The 26,773-nt window shown below is 40.6% G+C and overlaps 1 protein-coding gene across 1 annotated transcript; it reads right to left on the bottom strand.

The window, feature by feature from the left end:
• Positions 1-653: 653 nt before the first annotated feature.
• LCE6A (late cornified envelope 6A) lies at positions 654-6,742 on the bottom strand. Its single transcript, XM_045546505.1, is given in 2 exon segments — positions 654-766; positions 6,496-6,742. Coding segments are annotated over 2 exon segments (360 nt in total).
• Between the last annotated feature and the right edge of the window lie 20,031 nt (positions 6,743-26,773).

Here is a 26,773-nt window from a genome sequence, read left to right as displayed (position 1 = left end):
TAATTTAGTGTCCCTCAATGATGGTCACCTTTCCTATTATTTCTCCAAAGATTTATGAGTGCCAAGAAAGCATGTCAATGACTAAGGAAAGCTGGTTTCACAACCCCACCCCACCCTCAGGACCACCATCATCCCCTCTATAAAGTCCCCACGAGCCTGAGCAAGAACGAGACCCCGTCTCTACTAAAAAAATAGAAGGAAATTGTCTGGCCAACTAAAATATAAATAGAAAAAATTAGCTGGGCATGGTGGCACATGCCTGTAGTCCCAGCTACCCGGGAGGCTGAGGCAGTAGGATTGCTTGAGCCCAGGAGTTTGAGGTTGCTGTGAGCTAGGCTGACGCCACGGCACTCACTCTAGCCCGGGCAACAAAGTGAGACTCTGTCTCAAAAGAAAAAAAAAGTCCCCACGAGTCATCTATGAGTTGGGGCTGTGGCTGTGACAATGAGTACGGATATGATTCAAGGTTGATTGGAGTCATGTATTTGAGGAACAGTTCTCATATATCAGGGTTATTAAATAAAACCATAATGTGGAAAGTTCCCTAAACTCATTCACCTGTAGGCTGTGAGAACAAACTAGACACCAGAGAAGCCATTAGAGTTAGTCCTCCATCCAGGCAGGGACTGAGTTTTCATTGGGTTCAGGGTGTGTCAATCATCTCTACTCCTCCACCAGTCAAAGCAGCGCAGAGAGAGTCTGTCAGAGACCAGGGTAGAAGTTTCACAACCCGACAGGCAGAAAGAGGAGGAGGCGGCACTGATGGCTGTATACGGAGGGCATATTGAAGCTCAAGGGAGGAGGATTGGGATCAGTGAGAAACTAGGGGCTTGAGAGAGCTACTAGAGCTGCTACAAAGAGAAGACTAGGAGTTATAGACTCTAGGGGTGTGTGTGTGTGTGTGTGTGTGTGTGTGTGTGTGTGTGTGTGTGAGAGAGAGAGAGAGACAGAGAGAGAGACACAGAGAGAGAGAGAGAGTCACACACAGAGAGAGAGAGAGAGAGAGAGAGAGAGAGAGAGAGAGAGAAGGGGGCCCTGACACCTGTTCTGGCTAGATGTTAGATGATGCTTGGGAAGGGTGGTGAACGGAGTAGAAGAAACACATTTATTTAGGCCCCTTTACCTTATTTGGACATCATTTCAAGCTAAAATGAAGGATTAAGTTTTTCATTGTCCACATTTCACAGATGTACAAATTACATCTCTTGTGAGCCAAGCTATGGCTAGACCTGTGGACCTCCTGTTTTTAGGCATCTGCTTTTTCCGCTTCCCTATACTCTTGGTTCACCTTTCTGCCACATCATGAGCAGCATTTTGTTTCAATGTAATGTGCTTTTTTCAAAGGGAGGCAAAGCAATAGTGATTTGCCTTCCATTTGTGAATTTGTTCTAGTGTTGTTAAGTGCACCGTTAATCATTACAAACAATTTCTTCTGGAAGTCACTGTTATCCTTCCCTTGAAGGAAAAAAAGGTATATGATAGACCAATTGTCTCTATATTATGTCTGCCAGGAAGTTCAGAACTAGCCATTAGGCTGAGGTATTGCAACTAGGTAGGTCACAAATTGAATATTTGTGCTCTTTTAAGTACCGATAGGCTGTCCCCTACAGTTTTCTGATTTGCTACTCATAGTTTTGTAACAGAGATGCTATGCTTCTTCCTGTCCTGCTTCCTGGGGAAAACCCAAACTGGTTCTAGCCTGTGCCTTAGTGCGGCGTGACTTTTCCATGACCATAGCCCTATACAAGGAATCCATGTCCTTGCCCTTTATGTTCGAACTATATGATATGGAAGCTTGTTCTCAGAAATGGGTCTGTTAAGGTGGGGTGTCAGGAGGAGGAAGCTGAGCAGACGATTTCTGGTGGAAGGAGGCCCACATGGAGTGAAAGTCTATTTCTATTTAGCCCCTTAACTTTCAGGATGCACTGTCTTTACCCCAATCCATCCTTACCCAGCTTCAAGAACCCTGGCTCACTCATTCTTTCTGCTCAATCAACAATCATATATAGCTTCCAGGGGCAAGAAAAAAGTTGCTCACATAGCATGCACTGACTCCTGAGCATTTCATAATTTTGTTTTCAAAATAGAGTATACCAGGCAGGTAGACAGACTGGGAATAAATAAATGAATACATGGCAGATGGTGGAAGCCTGATTTCTCACTACTGGAATTGGAGGTTATAGATAAGCAAGGGTAAACCATGTGTTAGTAAATTAGAATTAAATGCATGAGTATGAACTAAGATTTACTTAATATAGCTACAGATGGTTAAACACTGGAATAATTACAGGTATGCACTGGTTAGTACACACACATATATTTCCAAACTCCATCCACCAAGAAAGCCTAGAAGCAATGACAATCCAGTGCAGTGAGCACAACCAACACCCAGATCTTGGTTTATGATATAATTTTTTTTAATAAAAGAAACTAAGGCTCACTAGAGAAATGATTGAATCTAGGTCTGAGACAGAGAATATGCAAGATGGGCCTGAAGCATCTTATAGTGCCAGAAACCAGGGAGTGCTCAGAAAAGGAACTGAGGGTGTTATTGCAAAGAGACACAGGAGCCAACTGAAGGAGCTCCTAAGGCTATAACAATGTGAACAACAAAATATTACTGGTAGGCTGGAGTCGAGATTGTTAAGGGAGGAAAGAGTATTGCTAGGAACTGACACCTAATGGTGTTTCAAAGTCCTTGGGACGCCCTTTTAAACACCTAGCAACTTTATTTTTCAACTTAAATGTTCTTTATTTTGTCCAAACAATAATAGCATTTAACAGTTTCCAAAAATTAGATAAAAGAACATATCAAATATTAAATGTATGAAGTTTCTCTGTCAAATGAATTTTTTTGATTTAGAAAATGTTAAAAACATGTAAATTTTTGACATTTGTTAAAAGTATAGGGCCAGATATAGTCTAAAAAAAAGAATTGTGCCACTTACCTAGTTTTGTTGTTCCTATGAACTTTAAAAATCTTGTGTATAGGGCATTTTAAAAATATGCATTTATTTATTTAAACTGACAAAAATTATACTGTATGTATTTATCATGTATAACATGTTGTTTTGAAATATGTGTACATTGTGGAATGACTCAGTCAAGCTAATTAATATCAATTAATCACATACCTACCATTTTTTTCTGGTAAGAACACTTGAGAAAGAGAGAGAGATGTATATTTAAAGTCTTTCTCTCTATATATACATATATAGGACTTTTTGTATAAAATATGAATTTTTCATTACTTATTACTATAAAACAAAGGTACAATGTACATACAGTATAAAGATGAAGCCATGTTAAAGCCACACTGAAAAGACACTTTTAATGCTGACATTCTTGATGTACAGATGTATTTTTAGACAATGTGAAAATGCCAAACACAGACCTTTATAAAGAAAAACAATCATCAAGTCACTAGTTTATTTTCATTGTAGTAATTTTGAAATCAGTTTGATACGGACTAAACAGTGTATTTATGTAATAACATATAAGTTGAACAATTAGCACAGGGAATTCAAGTACTGACTAAAGAAACCTGAAAAGGCCGAAATATGAAGCACTATTCTTTTTTTTTTTTTTTTGAGACAGAATGTCGCTTTGTTGCCCTGGCTAGAGTGAGTGCCATGGCGTCAGCCTAGCTCACAGCAACCGCAGACTCCTGGGCTTCAGCGATCCTACTGCCTCAGCCTCCTGGATAGCTGGGACTACAGGCATGAGCCACCATGCCCGGCTAATTTTTTTTCTATATATATTTTAGTTGGCCAGATAATTTCTTTCTATTTTTAGTAGAGACGGGATCTCGCTCTTGCTCAGGCTGGTCTCGAACTCCTGACCTGGAGCGATCCACCTGCCTCGGCCTCCCAGAGTGCTAGGATTACAGGCGTGAGCCACCGCGCCCGGCTTGAAGCACTATTCTTGTCAGAGAAAAATAGTTTCTGTTAAAGCTTTTTCTAAATTGTTGTTTGGTGAATGTATGTCTTCAATAATGGGCAGAGATAAAACACAGGATAAAAGATATTCTTATATGTTGAGCTTTAAACAATCAACCAAACATTAATATTTTATATTTTTCCTGGAGAAAAATGGGGTTCTTTCTAAAAACCTCTCACACAAACATACTGAATATCCAAAATCAGTATTTAAAAACCTATCAGCCAAAGGCAGAAGGTCAAACAGTGGCTTATCAATATTTATAAGGCATTGCTTTATACAATATAAAGCAGCCCTTTTTCCTCAAAAGACGAAAGCACCTAAACTTTTTTTTAAAGTATGGATTTTATGATAATAAAACAGGTGGATATTTGTCAAGCTTTTCAGGAACTGCTTTCTCTCATAAAATGGACATTTTCCGCTATAAGTGGTGGGCAATCCTTTAACATAGTACTCACTCACGCTCTTGAACAAAAGAAATCCCCTCCCTAAAAATGATTTTCTTAAATGGAGTCATTTTAATTCCTCTCTAAATGCAATCTTCCTGAAGAGTCTGAAAAAAATTTTCAGTTTCTGACAACTCTAGAATTCCAATTCTAAAAATGTATCCTAAGAAAATTAAGAATAATTATCTTTTTGTTTGTTTGTTTGTTTGTTTTATTGAGACAGAGTCTTGCTCTGTTGCCCCAGATGGAGTGCTGTGGTGTCAGCCTAGCTCACGGGAACCTCAAACTCCTGGGCTCAAGTGATCCTCCTGCCTCAGCCTCCTGAGTAGCTGGGACTACAGGCATGTGCCACCATGCCCGGCTAATTTTTTTTTCTCTATATATTTTTAGCTGTCCAGATCATTTCTTTCTATTTTTAGTGGAGATGGGGTCTCGCTCTTGCTCAGGGTGATCTCGAACTCCTGTGCTCAAACGATCCACCCACCTCGGCCTCCCAGAGTGCTAGGATTACAGGCGTGAGCCACTACACCTGGCTGAGAATAATTATTAATGAGAATGTTTATTCTACTGTTTTGACAGCAAGCATGGAAACAACATAAATGCCCAATATTATAGAACTAGTTATGCAAATCATGGTATGTTAATACCATGTATAATAGTGTTGATCAATATTTATTGGCATGGAAGGCTATTGACAATTACTCTTATTGTTACACTTTACTGTTCTATTGAACACTAAAAATAGTGAATTATAAAATATTTGGAAATTAATCCATTTTGTGCTTTTTAAAAGTTTGCTGATATGTCTATAAAATAAATAGCTGTGGTTATTTTTAGGTGATAAGATTTTAGGTTGCTTTTATTCATCTTCCTTATGCTTATCTACATTAATAAATCTTTACACTAACTTGCATCATGTGTTTAATGTGAAATATTATGGGTATAAAATTATGATTATATACAATTATGATACATATCTATATACAGATATATGTCATAACAAAGGTAATACTACGTCCCAGCAATGAGGAAGATTGTTAAACTCTGGATATGGGCATTCTATCTATTGGAAATTATAGGTTGAAATTCTGTTCTGATCCTGGGCAATATAATCTACTGGGTTGGGTACTTGGTTAAAAAATTATACTTTCAGCACCCGCTCCCCCCCCCCACAATGTAGATCCACAAGAAATCTCCATATGGAACTTCTGGCAATATGCTACATAGTTGAGCCTCAGTCCCCTCTGGACCTGTATAATTTATGTTGGGCTCCCCTCATCCCTGGCCACTAGGCCCTGGGCTTGGGCCCAGACTTTCCCCAGAGGTACAATCCTTTGGCAGCTGTGGTTTAATATCCTAAATTCAGTAAATTCAGCTAGTTTGAATTATCATACAGACTTGGGGTTAGCAATTGTTCCACATCTACCTTCTCACACCTGGCACTCGAGCCAAGTTGAAATTCATGCCATTGGCAGGTACCGCACTTGCCATGTGTTTGTTTATGCTGGATCTTCCACTGGGATAATTCTTCTTCCTTACTCCACCCAGATAATTGAGAAATACAAATAAATTAGTTTCCTTAAAATTACATTTGTTAATCCACATGTTTCAGTCTGGAGTGTCCGTTGCTTCTCCCACTGGATTATAAACTTCTTTAGAGCAGAGGCAAATCTCCCACTTTTAAACACAGAGGCCAGGACACAATAAGTACTCAACAAGTGTTTATTGCATTGTAGCCTTTGGTGCTAGAATCATGCAATGACATGGGTTGATGGCTATGAGGCTGCTGTGAATGGGGTCACAAATCCCAAAACACCTGCCTTGTTCAAAGGCTATCAGCTGTCTTAGGAAGAGAGGAGGGGGAACAGCATCCACCTGGGGGGTCTGGGTACATCTGAGCAGGGGCCTCCAGAACTCACAGAAGTCAGGGAAGGGGTGGGTGAGAGAGGGCAGCAGCAGTGTAGCTCAGTCGAGCTCAGGAAGTGTTTCCTAGCCCAAATGAGAGGTTGAGGGCATGAGCTTCAAATGGGAATTAGTACACATTAGTACACGAGGCTGGGGTGGGGAGAGAGCAGCTGCACCTGTGCCCCAGTCCTCTGGGCCCAGTCACCTTAACACTCCTCCTCTTTGCAGTGGTAGACTGTGCCTCCACTGAGGCAGCGGGGCTTTCGGCGGCGAGTTCTCCTAGAACAGGTGGGGCTTTGAGCCTGGGTCCTTAGGGAACTGGAATGGCAGCCTCTTGAACAGGGAGCACCACAGGTAGCACCACAAGGAGCCAGGCAGGGGTTTGGGCATTGGGGAGGGGAGCATTTGGGAGCATTTGAGGGCTCCCAAGATTGCTGCTTCTGCTGTGACATTGTTTGGCCAACAGGTTGAATCTAGAAAGCAAAAGAACATACAGTTACATCAGGGACCGAGGCAGCTTGGGTATCTATTTCTCTTCTCCATGAGCTGAAGCTGTCAAAAGTGGAGACTGGCATTTACAACCTGCTGAGATAAAAATGGATTTGAAAGGGCTAATCATTTGGGGAGTAAATCCTGGCAGGCATTCCCAGGGGACTCACTTGCCAACAACCATGTTAAATATTTACTCTTCCTCTTAAAAAAAAAAAAAAAACAAAAAAAAAAAAACTGCAGGCTAGTCGAGCTTACAGTCTACCTTTCCGAGGCCAGTGTCCACCATGGTCAAGCATGAAGGAGAACCAAGTCTCTGCTCTTTCTTCACTCAGTCTAATTCTGCTCAAGATCTCTAAACATGTCTGTCTCTTCTCTGCTTCTCTGGCCCTCTAGCATCTATGGCTTCTCCCATGTTAGATCACTTGGGGTCTCTTGCAAGGACCCACTTCTCTTCCCTTCTCCCTGCCCCAAATGTCTCCTACCTGGCTTATCAACTCCCTGGGGAAAGACTGGGCTGCCTTAGCCGCACCTGAGGTACATCCAAGTGTCTCTCCACACTTACCCTAGAGGAAGATGTGTGGGCAAGTCATCCCAGGAGGAGTCTGGAGGCCTTATGGTGCCAGGAAGGAAGAGGCTTTCTTATACATCCTTCAACTAAAGCCTCCAGGCTACACGTTATTGGAGGGCAGCCATAGAGCAGATGATCTATCCAGATATTTCACAATTCCCAGGGCTGGATTCCTCAGCTACACGCAGCTGGGATGTGATTTGAAGGGATTTGCGTGTGAGTGAGTGAGCAGAAGTCTGGGGCCTTCAGATTGGCCTGGGTGGAGGTGGAGCTGGGTACAACTAGCCAAGTCTGGATGACAACCCTGGGGCTGGATGGAGTACCATTGATGTTGAGTCCTATCTAGGATTGGAGGTAAAGCTCAGCTTAAATACTCACTTAGAGCCTGATGAAGACCCTTGTCCACCCCACACCCATCATCCATGACTTTGGCATCCAGCGTAATACTATTGCCTCCATGGAAACTTGCCTGGCTCTCCAGCTGCATCCAAGTCCTCCAACCTCTGACCTTTATGGATATCTCTCACAGCCTTATGTTGCTCTTGGTCATGCTGACCTAGACACGCATCCTATCTCCTCTATTAAACTGCTCGTTAATGATGGGGACTTTGTCTTTATCACTTCTGCATTCCTAGAGCCTGATGTCCCCAACCAAAGAAAATGCTCATTAGTGTTTGTTAAATGAAACAATCTACGTTCCATTAGAATAGGCTTTGTATTTCAGGACAACAAGAAGTAGGAGAAAAATAAAGCTGAACTCGTTTTTGTTTTGTGGATCAGACCTTGACTGCTTGTTTTCACCATTATCCTCCAAGGCATTTGTGAACACCCTTTTATAAATAGTACAGAGCAACTGTGGGTAGACCTTAACTTATACAACAGGCAGAGAATGGGGTGGAGAGTAAAACATTCATCACCCCTGCTCTCTCTTAAATGCAGAAGAGGAGCTGTTTTTGCAATTACCAAGGGACTTTGTGGAAAAGCCTTCCACAGAGTGGAAAGTTTTCCTTTATCTTCCATGAAAATGGATAGCATCACATTTTGGCAGTGCTTAAATTGGGAACCCTCTTATAAAAATACCACCTTTCACCTGTGGATGCTTCTCTCTCAGCATCACTGCTGATGTGCACCACTGAGTAAAAAGGTACTGATGAAACTCCCGCTGCTGAGAGCTGTGCCTTGCCTGCCTCTGTATTCCTACTGCCTGACATGAAGTAGGTATTCAGGAAGCAGTTGGGTGAATAAAAAGTTGAGCAATTACAAGGGACATTCTGACAGTAGGAGTAGTCCTTAAAGGCCTTCAGATAATATGTAGGACAAAGGTAAGCAGGATTGGGGTGTGGGGTAGGGGATAAGGAGCTTACCAGGGTGGAAAACAGGATAAGGCCAGAAGAGGAGCAGCTGTTGGATCCTCAAATCCAGCAGGACAGGATTATCAGGGCTCACCTGTTTCATCTGGGAATGCTTTGAGATGCAGTCGGGATGAAGGGAGGGAGAAGTCCTTGTGAATGAAACAGAAGGTGGGAGAATGACGAGAAGTTGAGCCCACCCTATTAGAACAGGACCCTGGAAAGAGCACCTTGGGAATTAGACCCCTTCTTCCTTCACTCTCTTTTTCCCTCCTCTCTCCTCTTCTTTCTCCTCCTTCTCTTCCCCTTTTCCACCCTCAAGTGTTAGAAATAACTCTGGTTACTCCTCAGAAGTGCTTCACATGCACTAAGCATTAGTGGGAAGGCAAAGAAACTCTGATCTCAATGTACCAGTTGCTCCTTTTCGCCACTCAAGACCTGCACCACATGACCCCATGTATGGGAAACCTCACACATCACAAATGCATTTCCTTGAGGTTAACTAGCAAGCACCCAACCCTTATTGTCCCTACCCAAGGACCGAGGGTTCTTTCTGGGGGCTCTGCCCTGGGAAAACTAAGTTTCTCTGACTTATCTACATTTCTCCCAAAACTGGTCACAGAAATATCTAGGTCCAGTCATTTTCAGTACAATGAACTTCATCACCTAGAGGATGGCCTTGGGGATTTGCACTTACAATGGAGTGTATTCAGCATCTAGATTTATCTAGCTCAGGAAGTGAGCCTTTGCAAGGCTCCTGAGCTGTCCTTAGTTCCCAGTAGACTCATAATAAGTCCAGAAAGTTCTAAATTAGGACCCCAGGAATTTAATGTTCTTTTCCTAATCCCACTCCAGCTCTCTTTATGGTTCAGACTATATCTATGGGTATGATTCTATGATTTGATATTAAGCATCTACTATGTATTGGATACAAGAAGGAATAAGAGCCCCATCTCATGCTTCAAAGCTTTCCATCAGGAGGGAATACAAGTACAATAATAGGTAATTCAAAATAGCAAGTAGAAGACTGGGCAAATGGAGAGGCAGGTGAACTCTGGTTGTAGTGGGACTAGTCAGCTATGTGTACCAAATTAGAAGGATAGTGACTTGAATGATGTGGGTCCTGCCATTATAATAATTAGGGTCCCACCATGGCCTGGAGAAGGAGCCCATCAATGAGAATAATCCTTTCTCATTCCTGATCTCTATTTGTGACAATGTTTCTCTGAACAATAGATATTTTCAGGTCCCCAGCCTCAAATGAAGTTACCTTGCCCCCTACCTGTCTGGGTGGGTTTCTCTTCAGTCCATTTCTCTCTGGTATCCCAAATCATTTGGATATTCCTGAAGTAACTTCCCAAGGATAAATTAAATCTCTTTTATTTTGCTTTTTTAAAAAATGAATAATTTCCCCAACTGTTAAATATTCTTTCAGATCACTTTGATACCTTCAGGATAAATCTAAACTCTTTTGACTAGCATTCAAGGCCCTATGCACTTGAGCCCTGTCCTATCAGTGTATGCTTAGCTCCTGGTGTTTCTTTGTTTCCTCCTCTGCTGACTGGGTGGATTCATTGTACTAAGAACTGGCTTTTATCCTTTCTGACATCTGTCTGTCTCTGTTTTTCCACCTCTCTCTCCCCCTCCCTTTCTATCTCTTTCTTGTTCTACCTTTTCCCCTCCCCCCTTTCTCTCTCTCTCCCTCATTCTTTCTCTTTTTCATGCAGATTCCTCTTTTGAGAATATAGTCTTTTCTTTGTTTTCTGATAATCTATCTTCCAAGGGCCAATCCAAATCCCATGTCCTCTCTAATGGATTCCTTGACAATGCTTAGCCAAGAAAATCTTCCAGAGCATTTATTGCTTGTTATACATGTATTTATTATCATGAACAATTGTATTTTTATGTGATATTGTTAACACCTGGACCCATACATCTTATGTCTCCTTTCAGTGTATACAGTGGTTCATTGCACGTACTAGTTATCAGGTCTTTAAAAATCCCCATCACCAACATGTGCAAATAACTTCACAGTTTACAGAATACTTTCAAATGTTATGTCCTAAGTTGTTTAATTCAGATGAAACATGAACTCAGGCCATGACAAAATTAGACACCATGTTAAGGTTGGGATTGTCCACATCAGACTGTGGACACCTCAACTATTTTTCCTGAACACTATGATATTTTTATTTATATCATTCCAAAGAGTTTAGTTTGAGAAGAGTGTTCAGGAAATCTATACCTTGATTCCTACAGGTATTTCTTATTTCAGAACTCATCCCTTCTTATGCTTTCTTGGGAAGAAGGGCTAAGAGATCTGATCCTGGCTTTTTCCTCCAGATAGGACTGTACCCAAACCACCAATTATCCTGACTGTACCCAAGGCTATAACATCATGAGACCTGGCTTGTTAATATAGACCACTGGGTATAAGTGGTTTAGCTTCTATTTCAATGGAAGAAATTGTCACTAGCAAAAGATGGGCTTAGTGTAGCATTTTCTTCATCAAAGGGATCCATCTCTTGTTTTTCCTCTCTTACCATCCAAAGGAAGAGAAGGGGAAGCTTCTGAGATTTAGAGGAAAATAATTGAAACTGTACCCAATGTTTAGGTTGTCCATGACTCCTTATCAAAGACATTTTTAAAAATAACTTATAAAAGGAACCTGTAAATACATAAAATCTCAAGATTCAATCTTTTTAAGCATTACAGAAAACCTAAAACAAATTAAATTAAAGACCCTTAAAGGAGGACTTTCAGAGTGATGGCATAAAGAGCTCCTTTGGCCCTCTTCCCTGCAAAACAACTATAACTTGAAAAGAACTTTTGTTAAAGTCTTTATAGACTGTCCCAAGGATATATAGCAAATGATGAAACTTTATTTAAGAAAGTCTACTAAATCATAGTAACAATAGCAAGAGGCTATGACACTTGAATCACAACTACTTGCTCCCTTTCTGGTCCCTCCCAGCTCAGCACCATGGTAGCTCCAGTTTAGGAAGATGCAATCACTAGGATAAGGCTTCATCCTCCCCTAGCTCCAAGCCATGGGCTGCAGTGTCTTCCTGGGAAGGCAAGGTTGCCAACATTTCTCATATCCACACCCTAGTTTTGTGGTATAGAGGCTAAATTCCAGGAGAGGGTAGCTAGAAAATTGGGGGCTTTGTTACTCTACCATCTTCTACTCATGGGGCAGGCAGTGAGTCTACCTCAGGCACAACAGGGCAAGAATATTGGGGAACCAGTGGCCTTTGTCCCTGGCAATTCAAGAAGACTACAGCTTGCCACCCCCACTAAAGTGCTCTGCTCATAAAGCAGAAGTGTCACTCCAAGAGATATTCATCCCCAGCTCAAGAGCAGTGGCTCAGAGAATGGCCAGGGAAAGAGGTAGGACAAAAAAGCCCAGGGAATTTTAAAGCTTTCACAAAAGGAAATGACTTTATTTGGAACAGAGTGTGAGGAAGTTCAATCCTAAGGTTTAAATTCTAGAAAATAGGGGAGATTTTATTGGCAAGCATTTAAGAGGAGACTATTGGTTCATGAAAGCAATATGCTAAACCATAGAGAGAAAACCAAAGAAAGTGAAAGCTAGATAGAACATTCCTGGGTTCAGAACAAATCTCAAAGCCTGACCTCAAAAGCCACCCTTGCAAAGGAGCCTGGATTTAATTGGATTCAATTATGGAGCAATTTATGTCCGAAGACATTATCAAAAATAACAGAGCAATTAGTAAAGCCTAACAGTTGGGTATGATGCCAACAGAGGGAGACAGCTTAACAGATAAATCGTCACAGAGATAGTCAAACAAAGCTCTGCTAAAACTGCTGTCATCCAGCGTAACTGTGTTGCATGCCCAAGGTTGAGCCCTCTAAGGAGTAACATGAGAAGGAAGCATCATACTTCAGGGGAAACAGTCACACTAAAATAATACTTCCAAATCACTAGACAAATAAACAAGCAAACAACAGAAAATCATTAGGGGAGGGGAGGGTCATTGTACAGAGTTGCTACATTATAATATCTGAAATGACCATTTTTTAAACAAAAAGCATATGATACATGCAGATAAACTGAAAAGTGTGACAGTTACACAAGAAGAGAAGTAATACACAGAAACTTCCTGTGAAAGGACCCAAAGTTTGTACTTAATAAACAAAGACTTCAAAGCAGCCATTATAGCTCTATTTAAGAATTATGGGAAATCATGCTTAAAGAAGTAAAGGAAGGTATAATAATATCTTATCAAATAAATAATATCAATAAACAAGTAGAAATTATTTTTAAAAAGAATAAAATATAAATTCTAGAGTTGGAAAGTAACATGATTGAAATAAAAAATTCACCAGAGGGGCTCAACACTATATTTGATCTGGCAGAAGAGAGAATCAGAAAATGAGATAGATGAATAGAGATCATGCAATTTAAAGAGCAGAGAGAAAACAGAATAAAGAAAATTGAGCAGAGCCTTAGAAAAATTTGGGAGACTATTAAGCACACCAACCTATGTAATATGAATACAAGAAAAAGATAGAGAAAGAAACAGAAAAAATATCCAAAAATAATGACTGAAAATTCCCCAAATATGATGAAAAACATTATTCTTTTAAAAAGATCAACAAACTCAAAGTAGTATAAACACAAAGAGATTCATGTATAAGCACATCATGGTAAAAATATTTAAAGAAAACAAAGAGAAACTCTTGAAAACAGTGAGAGAGAAATGAGTCATCACTTACAAGGGAATCCCAATAATATTATAGCTGACTTCTTATCAAAAACAATGAAAGCCAGAGGCATTGGAATGACATTGTCAAAATGCTGAAAAGAAAAAACTAAACTAAACTAAACAGTCAAACAAGGCAATACATAAAGATCATGGAAGAGAATTGAGAGTCCAAAAATAAGACTGTAAATGTATGATTAATTAATTTTTGACAAGAGTGTCAAAAATTTTGACTATTTTACTGAGAAAACAATAATCTTTCAACAAATGATATTAGGGCAACTAGAAATCCAGAAAGAATGAAATTGACCCTTATCTTACAACATTAAAAAAAATTAACTCAAAATGAATCAAGAACCTGAGAGGCTAAAATAAAACTCTTAGAAAAATATGTAAAGGAAAATAAAGACTTTGTGGGAAAATACAATCTTGACTTTCAGAGAACACTGTTCTGAAATAGGTACATAGCACCTGACCTCATGGAGCACCCAGTCTAAGGGAGGAGAGATAACCCTTGACCTTAGAGCCTGGTTCAAACTGTAACATTACATCGCTTCTGGAGAATATAGGATTCTTTTATCTGGGATTCCTATTTAGATATTATGGTGTCATCTGTCACTTTGGCTAGCAATTAACTCCATCCTTAGTATATTTTGCTGGTTGAATTCCTTGGAGCGGGTCATTCAGTATGTGTAGTGTTTGATCTCATTTTTGTTACTGAAACTGAAGAGAATATATCCCTCTCCTAGCCTCCTGGAATAGTCAAAAAGCATTCACATAGCTGAGAACCAACATGTGGGATGCTCCCTCATGGGACTTTGAATTTTCAGAGACTGACCAAAGACCAGGGACATCTAGTGGTCATATTAATCACAGCACCTGTGAGGTGTTTATCAGACTATTCCTGTGACTTGTTCCTGTTGTCTGGTTTGCCAGACACCTATGGTTTTTCATGGATTAAAAAATAAGGACCAGGTATTGACCAGTCATCCAGTTCATAATAAGATTACTCAGGCATAATAAACACAAAGTAAAATCAACGATGATTAAATCTCATGTGACTTTATAAAAAAGTCCCAAAACAGTAAATGTTGATGTGGATGCTGAGAGATAGGAACACTCATACACTGCTGGTAGGACTGCAAACTAGTACAACCTCTGTTGAAAGGAATATGGAGATACCTCAAAGAGATACAAGCAGAATTACATTTGATCCAGCAATCCCATTACTGGGCATCTACCCAAAAGAACAAAAGACATTCTGTAAAAAAGACATCTGCACTCGAATGTTTATAGCAGCACAATTCACAATTGCAAAGATGTAGAAACAACCCAAGTGCCCATCAATACATGAGTGGATTAATAAAATGTGGTATATGTATACCATAGAGTTCTACTCAGCCACAAAAAACAATGGTCATCTAGCACCTCTTGTATTATCCTGGATAGAGCTGGAGCCCATTCTACTTAGTGAAGTATCCCAAGGATGGAAAAACAAGCACCACATGCACTCGCCATCAAATTGGTTTTAACTAATCAACACTTAAATGCACATATAGTAATAACATTCATCAGGTGTGGGGCAGATGGGGGGGAGGAGAGGAGGGGTATATACACAACTAATGGGTGCGGTGCGCACTGTCTGGGGGATGGACATGCTTGAAGCTCTGACTTGGGTGGGTCAAGGACAATATACATAACCTAAACATTTGTACCCCCATATTATACTGAAATAAAAAAGAAAAAAATGTAAAGAAATAAATCTCATGTGAAATTTGTAATTAAAAAAAATTAATGAAAAATCAGGACTTCTTTACAAAATATAGGGATAAAATATTTGACCTAAAAAATTAGACTTGGGACCCTGGGAGAGAAAAGAAAGATATGACTTCTTAAGTTCTTGATTTTTTAAAATAGATTTTTAATTTTTATCATATTTACCACATGCACATTTCTAGTTAGAATCAACAAAAGTTCATAGTGTATCTGTAGCAAGTTTACATATAATTTTCCAAAAATTTTTTTGATTGAAAGGGAAAGAAATTTGGGAGTGAGTTGGACTGTATCATAAAAGGGAGGCGGAATAGAACAATGAAGAGATGAGATACACACCTGCCTCCCTGCCATGTCCCAGAGACTGAGTTTGACCCTGAAAAGAGTCCAAAGGGCAAAGCACTGTGTTCCTAAGAGACCCCAGGAGGTTGAGCACAGGCAGAGCTACACAGGGATCCATGTGACATATGGTGCAGAGTATGAGGCAGAGCCCTTTTTCTCTCTCTTCCTCCCACCCTTAACCATGTGACACCTTTGATTTTCAAGGCTTCCAGGAAGCATGAAAAGGAATAGCCGTGAAAATAATATTGTAGACACGCAGGCAAGCAACAGTTTAGAACAAAATGGCAAGACTCCTTGCTTTATTGTTTCACTTGAGGCTGCACACTGTAAAGAAATAGGCTGGGCAGTGAGTTTGAGCCTATGGTTTGGGGATCCCAGAGTAGACAACACAGTTGGTGGTAGGGTCAGCAGACAGATTTGTAGGAGAAGATTCAAGCTTCTGGATCTCAAGCAGAGGAATCCTGTAGGTCAGAGCTCAGAATTTTCACCAGGACATCCTAGTCACTCAGGCAGACCCAGCTGGAGGAACAAGAGGAGGGGGGCATGTTTGGCCATTTGCTGATTCCAAGCCTGCTCTTGTAGGCTCAGGGTCCACATCAGCAGCAGCCTCCAGAGTGCTGGCCGCTCCCCCCTCCACAGCAGCTGGAGCCCCCCGAGGGCTGGCTGCAGCAGCCAGAGCTCTGGGGTTTGTGGCAGTGGGACCTGCGGCGGCGCCTGTGGTGGCTCAGGCAGCAGCCGCCACCCCCAGAACTGCAGCAGCTGCCACCCCCAGAGCTGGAGCCACAGCAGCCCCCAGAGCTGACGCTGCAGCAGGAAGAGACGGGAGGGCACTTAGGAGGACACTTTGGGGGGCACTTAGGGGCAGGGCACTTGGGAGGGGCCTGGCACTGCTGCTGGCTCTGCTGGCAGGACATCTCGGCAGGCAGGTGGGCGTTCAGGAGCTGAGAGAGAGTCAAAGAACATGTCAGACCCAGGCACAAAGGCCATCCTGAAACTGTCTTTTTACTATCATTTATTTTTCACCAGTTTAAGATAAGTCATACAGAAATTATCTCTAAAATAGTTTGTTAAATGCTTTCACAATATCTCGTTGGACCTACTTAGGATGTTTTTATGAAATAGAAATGGATTATCTTCTCTTAACAAACCACACAATGAGGACAACTGTGTTGTTAACAAACTTGCCGAAAGTCAATATCCTTTACGTGGAGAAGGCGAATTGGCACTACAAGCCTAATTCAAGTCTACTCTTCTGCACCACTCAGAATTCTAAAAATGTCCAATCTGGGAGCCAGGTTAGAGCTGCAGTTCTCTTTTTTAAAATAAGAAATAAGGATTCCCTTTGGAAAGAACTTCCCAGGTAGCTTTATTTTACAGATACATATTATTATCCTACACACACACACACACACACACACACACACACACACACACACACACAATGTTATAGTCAGAACTGCCAAGTGTCATCATATGAACTGGTTATCCCAAATCATTTTATAATGACAGAGAAAGTGAGGCCCAAAGCTAACTGTGGCAAGCTGAGGCATGGCCTGAGGTTTCCTGGTCTGGTGAACGCAGGGCTAGGGATGCACCCTCTTCAACCTACAGCCCCCTCCATCTACCACCTTGGCACCATGAACTTCAACTTCTTACTCACTATTGAACTTTGGGGCTTGTGCCAGAGGTATCCAGGCACCACTTCTGGCCAACTAAATGACACAGATGTGGGTGAGGGCCATAGATCTCTGTGTTTATTGGGCCTGAAATATGCTTCCCCTCGTCTCCACTATTTGAGAGCCACTGTGACCCCAACACAGGCTTTGGGGAAAGGACATAGCTGATTTTCCAAGGTCAACTCTTCTGATAGGAAAAATTATTTTAAGCTATCTGCAATGTGAGAGACTCAAAAATATATAGACCTAATTTGGTATAGAGCATAGGACATAAACACACAAATCCTCTGGGTGCTTCCAGTCTCTCCTGCCCCACAGCTCAGCCTCATCCATCAGAATTTCTAGACATTCTGTCCCCCTGCTAATCCAGCTCTCCCACACCCTCTTGCTCTGGGCTGAGCCTCCCTCTGCAGAAGCCCCTGCTCCTGTTCCCAGTGGGCACTTACCTGGTCACAGGCAGCACTGGGTCTCTCAGCACCTCAGCAGGTGAGTGGATGCAGGTGCTCTGGCCCTGAGCCCTTTTATCTTGGCCTGGGGTGTGCCCCCAGCTGTGAGACAGGGCCTGGGCATGAGAGGACCTGCCTCCTGCCACCCACATGGGTCCTCTGAGGGATGATGACTGGCAGCTTCTCACCTGTCTCCCTCCATGGGACACGAGGCAGCTGCTTTCAGTGTGGAATATGAGTTGGAAGTGGGGTGGGGGTGAAATCCTACCATCATCCAGCACCTTATTTTCTTCAGTGGTGCTTCTCAGCTCTCTTTCTCGGAGGTTGGGTCTACAAACCTTCCCATCCATCCTTCCTTCTGTGATGTTAATTCATTAGCTCTAAGCCTCTGGGTTTGAACAGAGAAACAGAAGCCTCCAAACTTTTCCACATGTGTCCTGCCATTTTGCCACTGGGAGTTAGTTTATCTGTCTATGCATGTGTGTGTCTGTGTCTCTGTTTGTTTCTAAGTGTGATGTGTGCAGGTAGGTAAGTGGTGCAGAACACACATTCCAAAGATCTGCCTGTTAAAAATCAGCTTGAACTTGGAAGAATTACTTAGAAGTTAAGTTTGTGACTTTGGAACCATACATCCTGAGCATGAATTCTAGCTCTGTCTTAGGTCAAATAATGTAACTTCTCTGCTTCAGTTTCCTCCATTGTAAAGTGGGGATTTTAATAACCTCCACTTCATAAATTTTTTAGGAATATTAAATGAAATAACATACTTAAAGCTCATAGAACTGTTCGTTACACATTTTTATGCACACTAAAAGCTGTCATCATTATCATCACCATCATCATTTTCCTTAGTCATCCTCTAGAAGCATGCTGTGACAGTCAATAGATTTTTTCTTGTCAGTCTTGAAGCCAGCATTTGCATAGCAGTTTAGAGTTTATAAATAGTTTTTCCACATGACGTAGGCCATCAGCATGAGACCTGGAGCATGCAGACATACATGGGGAGGACTTTTCATTCTGCAGAGATCTGGCCCTATGTTGCCTGAGTATGACTCTTTTCCTGCTCAAGATGTTATAAAGGATTAGTTATAAGGGGAGTGGTCAGGATATCAATACCTTGGCTCACATAGGTAAGTGTTACTCAGCAGTAGAGCTCACTGATTCTTAAGATAATTGGCCTGACGGTCACATGGTTTATGCCTCTAATGCTGTGGTATCCAATATGTGAATAAATCTGATTTATTAATAGATCTGGGTGATAAGTTGGTAGCATGTTTAAAACCCCATAAGGAGTAGTTCTCTTGCCTTGATTGTATGATGTTGATGACTTCAATTCAATAAGAAAATTTTTAGTAAGCAAATGATAGACTTTTTAGGTCTTTTGTTTTAAAGAATTGGGAAGGAACTGGGATCTAGAATGGAAAAATGAAGCAAATCAAAAGTAATGCATTATGCCCCACATTGTAAATTTGTAGGAATAACTGTGGCCATTTCTTTTCCAATTGCTTTTGAGTATGTCCATGTATAGCCTTGTTATTGATTAACACATGTTTAAAAGTGTTCAATTTTTTAGAACCACCCTGAACTTCATACTGAGTAGCATTTTACTTTATGCTCCAGAATCAGCACCAAGTACATTGATGGATGATTTTTTTCACACATTAAATCCTTTTTTTGTAATATACATTATTAAATAATACTGTTAAAGTAATAAAAAAGCATAGTTGACTATTTCTTATGCCTGATGGTTGACAAAACAATGATCTAAAAGGAAAATGGGATAAGTTTATTAATTTCCACATAACAACTTCATTTGGAAAAGAGCAACATACATGTTCCTTTGAAAGAGAAATAGACAATTGAAAGGAAATTATATCACATATTCCAGGAATAGGATTAAACAGCTGATATGCAAGTTTTTATTTTATAAATTAATATTTTACAAATTAATAAGGAACAAAAATCTCATGAAAATAATGGACAAGAAAAGATAAACAAGTAATACAAAATGTTAGACTTATACATGACCAGTAAATGTATGAAAAGATAGAAAAACAAAGACTTATCTTTTATTTTCTCCTATGAAATACATGCATTCATATCAAAGAAACAAAGATTTAAAACTTTTACAAGCCTTGTGTGGATGTGGGAGGGAAAAGGCACAGTGGATGGAATGCATTTCAAAAGGCAAATTGGTCCATTCATTCAGATAATATTTACTGGTGAGTAAAATAATGGAAATGTAGACTGTACAGACATTTTGACCAAACAACTCCAATTTTAGGTATCTTATGTTGTAGAAATTATCACAAAAATGTGAAAATCTGAATACTCAAGAACGTTACTTATAATACATATTTATAATAAGATAAATTGGAAATGCCTTAACACAATATTTAATTCTTAAAAGTATTAAATTGTGATACTGGCTGATAAAGATATGTATCACAATTGGCAATAAAATTGTGTCAATAAACTTATTTTATGGTACTATATTTGGGCATCAAAAGGTACTTCTTGACTGAAGCTGTTGTATTATGTATTCACTGAAGCTGTGATGTTATAGAACACATATGATAAGACAACAATCAGAAAATATAATTTAAAAATAAAATCACATATATCAGTGACAAAAATATGAGATCTTTAAGAATAAATGTTTCAAAAGATGAATAAATGGAAAAAATTAGAAGACTTTATTGAAAAGCATTAAAGTAAACCATATCAAATGGAAAGCTATGTTGCATCCATGGATTGAAAGAACATTGTCTTAAAGATGTCAATTCTTTACAAGTCAACTTATGGATTCCATATAATTACAAAAAAAATCACAACAGGGATTTTAATGGAATTTAAGAAGCTGATTCTATGATTTACATGAAACAGCAAAAGGTCAAGAATAGAGAGGATACCCATGAAGAACAAGACATGGGAATTTATTTCACAAAATATCAAGCTAATTATAAAGTAATTGTCATACAGACTGTGGGATATTGATTAAGGAACAATGTAACAAGGCATAATAACATTAGGAATTTAAAAATAAATTCATACACATAGGAATATTTGAAATGTGTCAGAGGCAGGATTACAGACATGTGGGTTAAGGGTAATCAGTTCAATAAATGGCAATGACCAACTGTTTATCTATTTGGACAATAAATAAATACCTCTACCTCACACCATATAATGAAAGTCAATTCCATAAATTGACTTAACATGGCAAACAAAACTTTAAAACATATTAAACATTTTTAAAAATGATTTGATAAAATAACCTTATGGACTTTTTATGGAGAAGGATTTCCTAAATAATGTACACATGTGTGTACATCAGAAGCAAACACAATATAAAAAAAACAAAAAATTATGAGTTTGGTTAGGTTAAAATTTTTTATCAGAAAAATCACAAAACTGAAAATAGAGATTATTAGAAGATATTTGTAACATATATAATTGACAAGTTTTATCTAAAATAAAGAACCCTACAAATCAATGAGAATGAAGCAATGGCCCAAAGGAAAAAATGTACAAAAGATATGAAATATTAATTTCCAGAAGTGAAAACCAAGATAGCCAGTACGTTTTTAAAAAAACGTTTCAACTGTGCTAAGGTTTAGAGAAAAAGCAAGAAAAAAACATAATGGTCTATAATTTCACATTTATCACTTTAGTGAGAATTTAAAATCTTGACAGTATTTATTTTTCATATTGGTGTTGAATAACAGAAATTTTCCTATGCTATAATGGGAATATACATTCAGACAACTACTTTGGGGAGCAATTTGGCAATATCTAGTTGGGATAAAGACAGACATACTCAGTGACTTGCTGATTCCACCCCAAAGTCTGTGCCTTGGATGCAAAGGAAGGCATATAAGAGAATGTTAAAAAGTAGCACTTTTTATAAAGCACAAAGTGACAACAAGGTAATTACCCAACTTCAGGTGAATGCATAAGTAAAGCATGAATATTCTTACACGGGAATACTACACAATAGTGAAAATAACTAAAGGTGAAATCAAGTGACCTGTGTCAACATAGATGTCACAGAGACATAGAGGATAATATCACTTTTAGAAAGTTAAAAATACAACTTATAACTAATATGTCAATGAATTATAAATAAAATTTAGTTAAGTACAAATAAATTATAGCTATAAGTACAAGTTATTTGTTATACTTTTTGACTTAATTGTAAACAAATTATAAGTTAAGTATAAATAAATACAAGAAAGTACATAAATTACACAGGAAGGAAAAGCATAATGAATATCTCTGGGTAGGAGAGATATGTGTGGTAGTGATTTCAATTATATTTATAATGTCTTATTTCTTAATTTAAATGGAGGATACATATACAGGTATTCACTAAGGTACTGTACTTAGTTTGTATCTGTATGAAATATTTTCTTTAAAAAATTTATACATATGTAAAATTTTACACACACCTATATAAGGTATTAGTCTATCATATTTATGTATATTAAAATATTTCCAAAATGTGTTATTTTATTTTATGAATTTTGTTTCTCCTCCTCTTTTCTGGCAAAATGCTTCATTTAATATATGTATTTATATCTGTTTTTCTTTATAATTTCTTTAATTGTTTTTATATTTAGAATGTTTTTCTTAATCCTGAGAGAAGATAAATATCTGGCTATAAGTACTTCTTTCATTATGATTTAATTTTTCCAAAATATTTAATCCCATGGAACTCATCTTGAGTTAAATGAAGGTTTACATTTTCTTTTCAGATAACCAAATTCCCTAACTCCAGATATTGAACAGTCATCTTTTCCCCATTGATAACTAACATCTGCCAGCTTAAGAAAACACATGACTAGATAAGGCTTTATAAAAAGATGACATCTGAGGTGGGCTTTGAAGGAGGGATAGAATTGTAAAATCTTCAGATGGTGGAGAGGTAATTGGAGGACAACTTCAGATAGAGGAAACAAGTAATGCTGCCAATAATAATAGGAAGTAGTTAGCAAGAGTAGTCAGTCATGACAGTAACAACAGCAGTAATAGTAGTGGCAACACATAAGATAACTACCAAAGCCACCCTTTATTGAATGCCTGGAGTATTCTGGATACAGAGCTATGGATGGTAAACTCTACTTACTGCCTCCCAGAAAAGAAGGCATGAAGATACACAAGTGTAAGAGATACCTGAGCAAAGGTGAGTTGCTCAGTGTGGTAGGAACATAAAGTTTCACTGGGAAGTGCGGGGAGTTAGCTACGATCCCCGCAAAAGTTCAGGTCCCTCAGACAGGGATCGTCGCAAACGATGAAAAAATAGTAGGAAACAGAAATAAAAATAATACACAGAGCCAAAGATATAGTTTATAAAGTAAAGATTTATGAAGATAGATAAAGCAGGGTGCCTGGAGAGTTACATCACTTCCCGAGGAAAGGCAACCCAGACTGAAGTTTTACACAGATACTTGTAGGGCAGGTACAGGTTTTTCGTTGCCAAGGGTAATGGGATTTACATAATAATAGGTAGTTGGTTTAGGGTCAAAGTCTTCTGAAAGGCTAATACAGATCCTTCAACTAACTTTATTTAGGTGAACAATGAGTTATAAAAATCTTCTTAGGGCAAACTTCTAAGTTTTATGATAAGGCTATTTCTTGAACAAAAACAGAGACATCATGGCTCTGGTTATTGTGTATTAGAACAGAGATTTCAAAGTCAAGCATGAGCTGTCTCTGATGCTATTTACTTTAACCCCATGGTTCCCTCTGGGCCTGGCTCAGGCAGCATATCTATTTGATCAGCTCTCAGCATATCTATTTGCTCAGCTCTCATCTCTGGAGGCCTGTCTTTGTTGATCAGCTCTGGCATCCCATGGCTCTAGGCAAGACCTGTTTTGTCTTTCAAAACAGGTGAGAGCCATGGACCCAGATTACAGCGTTGCCTTGGAAAGCAGGTGCTACTGACCATTGAGACGCCCTCCTGAGGCGAGACAGCTTTTGATATGCGAACTAACACGTTTACATTTTCCTTTAGGGCAAAGCCTTGCTTGACTTCTGAAATCATATCTGTCTCTAAAAATATATGGGGTATTTCTATATATCGATATTTCTTAGGCTCAATGGGAAGGATCGGTAAACCTTAGAAAAGAGGTTAGAAGCAATTTATGTTGGGTCTCAAATGTAATATTTCAGAAGCATGTGGATTTTTCTGCAGGTAGCCAAAGTTTGGCAGAAATAGAATGACAGAAGTTTAGAAATGTGGTACAGGAAGAATGTTTTGAAAAGTAGTGTAGAGAATATATTGGAGCACGAGGAGGAAGAAAAAGACAAGATGAGCAGGAAGGGTAGCTCAAGAGCAATTGTTACATGCAAATGTGTCTGGAACTAACTTGATTGCACAAGTTGTGAGTGGGAAAACTATATTTTCAAAATATGTTTATAGAGTTTTTTTAGTTTGCTTTATTAATTTATTCATCTTTTTTTCTTTTCTTTTTTTCTTCCAGGTGTACACAAGCATCTGTGCATGTGTGTGAATGAGCTCAAGTACATAAGCATGTGTGTGCACATGTGTGCAAGGGAGGCAGGATGCTCGGGTGGGGCCAGGGAGAGCGGCAGAGAGAGTTCGCACAGGGAGGGAAGCAGGGAGAGACCAGTTAGGGCCTTGAAGGGGGCCAGAGGCAGAGGAGTTGTGTTTACAAAAAGATACTTGAGACTTGGTCACAGCAATGCTGCTTCTGGCTGGTTAACATAGGACAGAGTCAGGAGCACTGGTCTCTTTCCCACCCTCACCTCCCTTTACCCCAATTCAAGCCAGAGTGCTCCGCTGGCCCCTGGGCTTCCAAGGCCACCACCAGCACAGGACAGGGTGAGGAGAACAATAGCCTCCCAAGGAGAATTAGGGTCCTTCTAGAACAAGACACTGAGCAGATTCTTTGTTTTATTGTTTTAATCAGTCAGACACACACTGTAAGAAAACAAGACATTAGGGGCTTTGACAGGGGATAGGAAGTTAGCCACAAAGATGGGGTCTAAGGCCAGCGGCTGGGGGTTAAGGGGAGGATTTGAGGTTCTGGACCCAAAGGGAGGAGAGGGGTTCTTAGGAAGTCCTGGGCCTCTGAGGCAGGCCTAGAAGGGAAGGAGCATGTCCCTGGTGTGTGTTGTCCTGGATTCTGCTGCTCTTGGCTCAGGGTCCACATCAGCAGCAGCCTCCAGAGTGCTGGCCGCTCCCCCCTCCACAGCAGCTGGAGCCCCCCGAGGGCTGGCTGCAGCAGCCAGAGCTCTGGGGTTTGTGGCAGTGGGACCTGCGGCGGCGCCTGTGGTGGCTCAGGCAGCAGCCGCCACCCCCAGAGCTGCAGCAGCTGCCACCCCCAGAGCTGGAGCCACAGCAGCCCCCAGAGCTGGAGGAGCCACAGCAGCCCCCAGAGCTGACGCTGCAGCAGGAAGAGATGGGAGGGCACTTAGGGGGACACTTTGGGGGGCACTTAGGTGCAGGGCACTTGGGGGTGCACTTGGGAGGGGGCTGGCACTGCTGCTGGCTCTGCTGGCAGGACATCTCGGCAGGCAGGTGGTCGTTCAGGGGCTGAGGGAGAATCAAAGAGCAAGTCAGACTCAGGCACAGAGGCCACCCTGCCTGTTCTTGTCATTTCAGCACCATTTCCACAATCAAAGCACACTTTAATGACCTGATTAGGGTCAGTCACAGAAAGCAAATCCCTAGCACAGTTATCCTTTCTAATGCCTTACCAACTACTCTCGCAGGATAGCATTTCAACTCTACCTTACCATTTAAAACTAAGCAGGGATCATCATCTATTTTATCAAGTAGATGACTGAGACCAAATGATGTATAAGTGATAAACATACTTTTTTCACTTATGTCACTGAAGTATTGAAACAATTCTAAAAAGACTAAATTAGAACTGAAATAATTCCTTTACAGAAAAAGATGTCACTTTAACACCCTAAATAGTTTTATATAGAGATGCTTACAAGTTCAGAATAGAAAAGGATCATGGCCGTATCCTAGCTGGGTCACTTTATTTAGAGGAAGTTGAGAGCAATGAAGTCGTGCACAGAGATCCCTGGACTCAGCCTACTGCCTTGATGTTCTCAGAGACACCAGCCCTAAGGCCAATATCTTGGCCTAGAGGTTATCATTCTTCTCATGTTCTCTTAGTGCTGGGGCTTTAGGATGCATTCCCGGGCCCTGTCCCACGCCCATGTGTGCAGAAACCTGCACAGATGCCTCCAATCCTCTCCTCAGTCTGAGAATCGCTGTTCTCAAACCATACCTTGCAGAGGACACAGTGGCATATCAAAGGTAAATTGCCTTTCTTGAACCTCTTCTTGGATACCAGAGCAGCCCGTGTTGTCATTCTCTCATCCTGAAAGCCCCCAGCAAGTGCAGACCCACTGGGTTCCTCAGGGCACAGGAAGCACCAAAGGACTGCACTTGCTCTTGCAGTCGACCAGCCTGCTCCTTGCTCTCTCCTTCTGGGCCTTCTTTCTCTCTGTTATTATAAACCCCAGCCCTGAGGCCCTGCCCAGCCTCCCCTCCTGCTCTGGGCTGAGGCTCCCTCTGTGGAAGTCCCTGCTGCTGTTCCCAGTGGGTACTTACCTGGTGCCAGGCAACACGGGGTTCGTCAGCACCTCAGGAGGTGAGTGGATGCAGGTGCTCTGGGGTGAGACCTTTTATCCTGGCCTGGGCTCTGCCCCCAGCTGTGAGACAGGGCCTGGGCATGAGAGGACCCGCCTGCTGACACCCACATGTGTCCTGTGATGGGTGGTGCCTGGCGGCTCCTCATGTGCCTTCTTCTATGGAGCTCAGGGCAATTCCCACCATCAGTGCCAGCTCATTCTCCTTGGAGCTGCCTGACCCCAGAGCTGGTTGTTGGATTTTGGCCTTCCCAGCCCTCCTTTTCTATTTCCCTGATGATCTGGTTTGAGGCCCTCACTGAGGCCTCTAGATATCCCTGGTGTGTACCAGCCACGCTAGTGCATCCTCTGTGTGTGGGCACACATGTGTGCATGTGTCTATACCATCACAGTTATCAACCTGGATTAGGAGTCAAACTCAGCTGGGACAGAATTCTGATTGCGCATTATTAGCATTGTGACTTTGCAAAAAT

Source organism: Lemur catta, chromosome 3 (genome assembly GCF_020740605.2).
Source record: "Lemur catta isolate mLemCat1 chromosome 3, mLemCat1.pri, whole genome shotgun sequence".
In the NCBI taxonomy this organism is placed as follows: domain Eukaryota; kingdom Metazoa; phylum Chordata; class Mammalia; order Primates; family Lemuridae; genus Lemur; species Lemur catta.
This window is presented reverse-complemented; position numbering and strand designations above follow the sequence as displayed.